The sequence below is a fragment of the Bos indicus x Bos taurus genome, chromosome 22 (assembly GCF_003369695.1).
Source record: "Bos indicus x Bos taurus breed Angus x Brahman F1 hybrid chromosome 22, Bos_hybrid_MaternalHap_v2.0, whole genome shotgun sequence".
Taxonomy (NCBI): domain Eukaryota; kingdom Metazoa; phylum Chordata; class Mammalia; order Artiodactyla; family Bovidae; genus Bos; species Bos indicus x Bos taurus.
The window spans coordinates 2,345,748-2,353,022 of NC_040097.1; the positions used below are offsets into that span (position 1 = coordinate 2,345,748).

General features: G+C 63.2%; 1 protein-coding gene across 4 annotated transcripts; it reads right to left on the bottom strand.

Moving 5' to 3' along the window:
* Window positions 1-1,435: 1,435 nt before the first annotated feature.
* LOC113880824 lies at window positions 1,436-7,026 on the bottom strand. 4 transcript variants are annotated; one of them, XM_027523428.1, is made up of 4 exons: window positions 3,998-6,460; window positions 3,798-3,882; window positions 2,934-3,129; window positions 1,436-2,118 (listed from the first exon to the last, which is right to left on the bottom strand). In XM_027523428.1, exons 1-4 carry the CDS (start codon window positions 4,075-4,077, stop codon window positions 2,075-2,077), a joined length of 405 nt encoding a protein of 134 aa, XP_027379229.1. In that variant the 5' UTR covers window positions 4,078-6,460; the 3' UTR covers window positions 1,436-2,074. The 4 variants fall into 4 exon arrangements, 3 of the variants coding, with proteins under 3 accessions (XP_027379229.1, XP_027379228.1, XP_027379227.1); XM_027523427.1 differs by having other exon boundaries at window positions 1,436-2,270; XM_027523426.1 differs by having other exon boundaries at window positions 1,436-2,084; window positions 3,998-6,445.
* Window positions 7,027-7,275: the final 249 nt, after the last annotated feature.

The following is a 7,275-nucleotide window of genomic DNA, read 5'->3' on the forward strand; positions in this document are numbered from 1 at the left end:
CGTCCCACCCCTTTCTGAGATTTCCCATTGGGCACCCTGGCCTTGGAGCTCTGAGGAGGGCTCACACATGAGGGGTGCTCCCAAGGGGCCAGGAGGAGGGGGCGATGGCCCAACCGGAGACCCCTTCCCTGCTGGGACCCCCGAGCCGGCACTCACACCCCGCCAGTCATCGCGGTAACCGATACCCGGGCGGCCAGACGGAGTTATGGTGTGCGGCTGGGAGGCTATTTTGTCTAATGCGCTGAGAGGCGTTTGGAAATTCCTGGAGCCCATCTGGTCCTAGTTACGCCACAATATTGCTGTCTCTTCAGCTTGCAGACAAGGGAACACTTTTATTTCTCCTCTCGGAGCTCAGGAATGTGCCGAAAACACAGGCCGGCGGACGCCCATCTGGTTCCCGAGGTCTTCGGTCACGTGAGGACCCGTTGTCGTTTCAAAGGCTGTGGCTCCTTCCCCAGGAATCCTGCGATGCCGCGGGGGTCCGAGGCCTGGCATGGGGTGCCAGCTGTGTGATGCGTTCCCGAACCCCAGGCTCTCATCCGCACAGCTGAGATGGGCACTCCTGGTGGTGGGGCTGGGGGGCACGCTAGCCTGGCACGTGGTGGGCACCTATCCAGCAGTGGCGGCTTCCCCGAGAGCTCCTCGAACCTGAGACCGTTCTTTGACCAGTCCGAGGGCCAGTAGCCTCTGTCTAGCGGAAGCTTCAACTCTGACGGATGAGTCATTCCTAACACCCCAGCCTGCCCACAGCCAACCCCAGCACCAGAGGGGAAGCAAATAGAGAGGGTCCCCGTCTAACCCATCCCGGTGGAGTCCAGGCCAGACCACTCCTGCTGTCTCGCCTGGGCTGGAGCCTGACTCTTTATTCCCAGAGAGCTGGTCCCGGGGGCCCTCGGGGCTCCTGCTGCTGCAGTGCCCAGAGCCGCGTGCGGCCGCCCACTGCCCCTGCTCACACTCTCCTGCCTGGCCCAGCTCCCTCTTGGCCGCAACCCCGGGCGTGTTCAGAGTCGCTGGCACCCTCCTCCCCTTCCTGGAGGAGCTCCCACCCCTCCAGCCCAGGCTGTAGCGATCATGGTCCCCTGCCCGCCCCCCAGCCTAGCCCCTGCTGCCCCGAGAGTGCAGTGTGATCCAAGGACAGATCCTCCTGGAGGGTGCTTCTCTCCACCCCTGAGCTTGGACATGCCCACGGACTTGCTTCATGAACCGTGAGCTCAGTGCCTGTGTGTCTCCCCGGGGACGCTTTCCTCCCTGGGGACACTTTCCCAGCCAGTGGGTGATGCTCCAAGTGCCTTGCTCTTGCTGCAGCAATGGCGGGAACACATTTTGAGCTGAGGCATCTGTCAGTCTGGGTCCCTGAAAGCCCCAGGTGAGCAGAGCCCCCTGGGCAGACAGGGGTGGATGTTCAGAGTGAGGGAGAAATAAAGCACCGCTGAGGTTCTACGTGGCGCGTTGCACGGCACAACCTTGCCCATCCTGACACCTGTCCCCTGCCTCTGACCACGGAGAAGGCTCAGTGATGGACCAGAGTCCTTACCTAGACTTTTATATTTGGGGGCGGGAGGGGAAGGGACTTTGTCTCACAAGTCACAGAGCAGCCTGATTTCAGCCACAAAGATAAAGCCTGTCTAAGGTACTAGAGAATGAAACGGAGAGAGAAACGGATAAAACACGATGGGGAAACAAGGAAGCCTGGCGGCGCTGAGACGGGGTTGCCATGGACAGCTGGACAAGTTGTGCACTACACAGCTCTGATGTGTGCTGCTCAGAGGGGCATCAGGGGAGATGTATTTGCCAGGATACTTTTCCAGCAGGTGGCGGTAAAGCATCTCAAGGAAGTGGAGCCTTGCTGTGCTTGGCGCAGAACTTCATCCAGGCTGGCACCCTTGCGGTGTCAGATCCCCAAGTTCTGTCCTGGAGCCCCCAGAGCGTCCGGAGCTCAAGGAGGACTCGATGGCGCTTGTTCTCACCATGAATTCCCCTTGTTAAGCTCTGCTCGCAGTAGTCATCGATGGTCCATTCACTGGCAAGAGGCATCGAGCTTGTTAGCCGCTTTCCAAGCAGAGCCTGGGTGCTTCTAGAAGTGACTGGCCAACGACAGGAGAGGAGACAGAATAACCGCTAGAAGTAAACACAAGAACAGCACCAGCCGACTGCCAGTTTGGGGCTGTCTGTGTAGAGGCGAGTAACCCCCGCTCTCTCCACAGGTGCCAGATGCTCTGCTGTGCTGGTGTGCTGTAGCCTGAGCACGGCTGGCTGGCCTGGTCGTTTTTCTGTAGGATCACAGAGGAGACACTGTGTGGGCTTCACTTCCTCTTGAATGGTTAAGTATAACTGTGTTGTTGCTTAAAAAGGACAGACCAAAATTATCCGCAGAGGGCGCATGTGTGTGTGGCTTGAGCTAGGTAAATAATGTATCATTGTAAAAGGATGCTGTTGGCCGAGGCCCAGTCCCCCAGCTGTCCCCGGCACAGGAGGGGGCTGCCTGCTGGCCGGGGCCTAACCCCACTCTGCCTGGCTCATGCGGACTCCCTCCTATGACTCAAAATGTGGGGAGTTTCAGGAAAAGTTTTGGGAGAGACAGTGGGTCTTCCCTGATGGCTCAGCAGGTGAAGAATCCATCTGCCATGCAGGAGACATGGGTTCCATCCCTGGGTCGGGAAGATCCCCTGGAGGAGGAAATGGCAACCCACTCCAGTATTCTGGCCTGAAAAATCCCATGAACAGAGGAGCCTGGCGGGCTACTGTCCAGCAGTTTGCAGAGTCGGACACGACTGAGCGACTGAACACGCAAGTCTGTGGGCTCTGACGTCGGACCATCAGGGCGCCAGGGGGCAGTCTTGGTGTTGCCCTTCCCGGCGAGATGACTCCAGACAAGCCCCTGCCCCTGCCCATTTGGAGCTGCGGCAGCCAAGAGTGGGAAAGTTGACACCTACCTGCGGGGTCCTCGGAAGGGTCTGGTGGGTGGGCGAGGGGCCCAGGGCGTGGCTGGCAGGCACAGGGCCCAGGGCCCCTGACGTGGGTCCCCGGGTGCCCATGGCAAGTCGCTTCACCTCTGGGAGTCTGGGTTTCCTCGTCCGTCAAGAGGTGGCTTCTCACGGTGCAAGGAACAACCAGGCCCTTTCTGCTTCCCTGCCGGGCAGCAAGGGGGTGGGGGTGGAGGTGGGGGTCTGTACCCCCCGCGTCAGTCCCAGAACAGGGCCTGCAGGCAGGAAGTGGGTCCTCAGAAGCACCCCATTTGTGTTCTGGTCTGTGCCCACGGGCTGCAGGAGACTGGCTGGGAGCGGTCTTTGCTGGGCCAGCCTAGAGACCCCCTCCCCACTCCACATCCGGGAGGGGGCCCCCTTGCCCCCCTGAATTCTGAGCAAGTGCCCCGCCCACGCTCCCCCCCTCCCGCCAGGCCCTCCCCAGGGCTCCCCGGCAGGCTGCTTGGCACCTCTGGTGCAGGGAGGGGGGGGCCCTGGGCCCCGCCAGCAGCCCTGGGCCAACACCACAATTGTTTTTCCACCTGGAGCTTCCAAGGGGCGGCTGGCAGCCAAGCCGGGGGGCTCCGGTGAGCCGCCAGCGGGCGCGGGAGGAGCCGAGTTTCAGCCACTCCATCCACGGAGTGAAGTGGACACCGCAGGTCGGCTGTGCACTGTCCTTTGACCCCGGGTGCGTGACCGAACCGCCCTCGGCTCCCGTTTCATCCATGAAATGGGGACGACATCTCAGCCTGGCTGGGGGGCCCCATGCAAAGGCCTTAGAACAGCGCCTGGCCCTGGACGAAGGCTCCAGAAGTCTGTTGCCGTGATCCTTACGGTTATAAGGCATCGCTCCTGCGGTTGTCGTCTTGACGCTGACGCCGCGTCTGTGGTGAAGCAGGTTGGACCTGTCTCCGAGCCGCTGTGTATGTAGGGAAGCCGTGAGCCCACAGACACCCCCGGCCTCCCACTGGTCCCTGACCCCTCTTCCTGCCTTTAGCCTGGCGGCTGCCCCCAAAGTGTAAAGGATAGGTCACCTGCCGGCCCCCCGCACTGCAGATGTGGTGGGCCTACGGATATTGCCACGTCCCAGCAGCCTCTGCGCGGATTTCGACATCCAGGCCGGGGCTGGGGGCAGGGCAGCCCCGCAGCTGTGAGGTCCAGCGGGGCTGAGGGCGGCCACTCAGGTCCCCAGGGCCTGGCTGTGAGAACAAGCTGTCCCCACCCACCTGGCCGCCGTCCCTCGCTGTTGTTTGGAGGAGACACAGGTCATCACACTCCGGCGGGCCTCCCTGCCTGCCCCTTGGCTCCCCCGGCTCTTGGCCTGGGACAGCTCCTGGCTGACTGAGTCTGACCCTGGTGGTCAGTGCTGCAGGCCTGCTCTCCCCCGGCCTCCACGTGAAAATCAGGGGGATGGAGCAGTCGGTCTCCGTGTGCCCTCCCCGCTCCGGGCCTGGGAGATAAGGATGGGGTGTGCGGGTGGGGGCCGGGGGGCACTCGGGACGTTATACTCCCAGTGGCGTTTGAGAGGCCCTTTTAGAGAAGAAGGTGCTCAGGTGGGTGTGCAATCTGTTAGTGAGATGTGCCTTGTCCCTCATCCCTCCTGACCCGGCCGGGCCTAGGCTGAGAAGCAGCTGCTGGGCTGTGGAATTACCACGCGCCCCAGAAAGGGACGAGGCCTCAGAAAGGGGAGGGGAGAGTCATTAACACCGGCTGGGGGAGCTTGTCCTAGGCCAGTTGGATCCCGGGGAGGACCCCGCTGGGGGCGGCAGGGGCACCTCCAGGAGCCCGGTTCCAGGGCTTGATGACAAACACAACCCAGCAGGGAGACGGTAGCTGCGTGGGCACCGGGGCACCGGGGTCACTGGCACTGCAGGGCCTGCCTGCCAATGGAAGGAGGCGCAGGGCCCAGGCAGGGAGAGGCCAACTTGAGCGGCGTTGCAGAGACCAGGCCCTGGTTCCAGTCCCGCCTGGACCTCATCCCAGCTGTGTGACCGTGAGCAGGGCCCTTCTCCCCTCTGATTCCCCACTCCTCGTCCACAAAGCCGAGGAGGAATGCCCCCAACATGTGCAACTTGGCCCTGGCATACTCCAGTGGCCGGCAGGCAGGCAGGCAGGCAGGGCTCTGAGCCTCTGGCCACCTTGGGCCTCCTGCTCTGTCCGGGGGCTGGAGGATGCAGTCGTGGGCACTGATTGCGCTGGCTCCAGCTCCCAAGACCCTGGAAGCTGCCAGGTCAGTCCTGGGACGGGTGCTCTGCCCATGGGAACTTGGGTCTGTCCCAGGAACAGGAGGGCAGAGCTCTGCCAAGCTCTCTCTGACCCAGGACGGACAGTGGGCACTGCCTGCCCATCCAGTGCCAGCGGCTGCCGGCCAGGGTCTACAGCAGACAGTGGTCCTCCCCCTCTGGGGGCTGGAAAGGGGAGCCAGGGCAGCCTGCAGGCTGTGAGCAAATGTCTCCCCAAAAGACGCCTGGAACTGAGCTGAATCGGGAGCTCCCTGTGGCGGCTGGACGTGTGGACCGGGAGGGAGGGAGGCACCAGCTGGGAGTGAGGAGAGGGCGTCCAGCTGGGCTTGGCAGTCAGGTGCAGAGCCAGGGGGCCAGGGTGAGGTGTCCGGGGCTGGGGCCATGGCTCTAAGGGCCAGCCTGCAGCCCCTCAGAGCCCTCCGAGACGCCCGCTGGGAAAGGGGGGACCCTGCGCAGACACAGCAGGCAGGCTCAGGATTGGTGGGGGGCATGCCCCCTGTGCCCTTGTAGACGCAGCAGCCCTGGCCGTCCTCAGAGCTGATGCCTCCTCGGGGTCCAGACGGGCAGCCCCCTTGGGGGGAGGCTGGCTCCCAGCACGGCCCTCGAACTTGACCTTGAGCCCCTCCGCCCTCACCGATGACTCCAACCTTTCTCCAACACCCAGAGTGCTGGCTCTGCAGCCCCAGGGCTGGATGGTTTAGGATCTTGTGTGTAGATGAAGGCGCCACCCGAGGGGAGTGTCCCCTGGAGTGAGATCGGGCAGGGTCCCCATGGACGACCAAAGGGACCTCTGGCTGCCCCCACAGACACCCGTGGGCTCAGGCCAGGGTGGCCTGCCTCCTGCAGCCTCCTTCCACTCCCCGGGGTGCTGGGGAAGCCTGGCCCCCTGATGCCCCAGCTCCCCTCCTCCACCCGGCAGCGCCAGGCTGAGACGGGGTGCCCCTCCCTCCATGGCACCCCGGGGTCTCTGAAGAGCCCCCCACTTTGCAGCCCGAGCATCACAGATGTGGGGAGAGCCCTCCACTCTTCTGCGCCTGTTTCCCCAACTCGCGCTCCGGCCAGGCCATTCCCAGCTGGATGGAGGGGGGTCCAAGGTAGGGGGCGGGGAAAGCTGAAGCCGGAGGAAACGTGGTCAGCTGCCCAGGTAGGGACAGGGCTGTGCCCACCTCAGGGAGGCACTCCCCGCCCGCCGAGGACAGCTTCCTGCCCAGCAGGCTCCATAGGGAGGGCATCATCCCGGAGATAACACCATGGAACCCAGGTCAGCCAGGGATACCTGGGCAGCCGTCCAACAGGGCGATCCCCCTGCGGTCCTGGTGCCAGCGCCTCTTCCTGATGTGGGGTCCTGGGCTTGGGGGTCTCAGGCGAGGACAGACTCTTCCTGGGGTCGGGAACGCAGGGAACCTCGTGGTGGGCACGTGTGCGCAGTCACCGTGCTCTGCTTTCCACCTATACTAAACCTGGCGACCCTCGTCAAGGGTCCTGAAAGCAAAGTGAGGCCCGCCGGGTGATGTGCCTGTCAGCGTCCCTCCAGGTAAGGATGCAGAGAGCTGGGGAGAGCACTGCTGGCTCGCGTGCCCAGGGACATGGTGACACGGGGCTCAGAGAATCCGCGAGCACCAGGGCCCAGGATCCAGACAGGCTGGGGATGGGAGACATAGCAGAGGCACGTGGGGATAAGGGGCCCCTCCGCGCCAGACCTGTCCTGGGGACAGAACATCTCTTTGTCCATAAGACAGACAGAGAGAGTTAGAGAGAGTTAACGTTCAGAGAGTGTTAGTCGCTCAGTTGTGTCCGACTCTACGACCCCATGGACTGTATGTCCCCAGGCTCCTCTCTCCGTGGGATTTCCCAGGCAAGAACACTGGAGTGGGTTGCCGTTTCCTCCTCCAGGGGATCTTCCCGACCCAGGGATGGAACCCGGGTCTCCCGCATCACGAGTACGTTCTTTACCGTCTGAGCCACAGCGGGGGGTGGGGGCGGGGCGGCTCAGAGTGGTCAGGAGCAAACCCAGGCTTGTGCAGCTGGTGTGTGGTCGTGAGCAGCAGCCCCCCATGGGTGTGACACCA

What these genes read in the sequence shown, in the direction of transcription:
- LOC113880824 (XM_027523426.1), bottom strand. Translation starts at nt 4,077, where the DNA reads ATGTCGAAATCCGCGCAGAGGCTGCTGGGACGTGGCAATATCCGTAGG. An exon ending in GCAGTGCGGGGGGCCGGCAG is followed by an intron (nt 3,883 to 3,997) that starts GTGACCTATCCT and finishes CTACATACACAG; the next exon opens with CGGCTCGGAGACAGGTCCAA. An exon ending in CCCTTCCGAGGACCCCGCAG is followed by an intron (nt 2,085 to 2,933) that starts GTAGGTGTCAAC and finishes GTCGTTGGCCAG; the next exon opens with TCACTTCTAGAAGCACCCAG.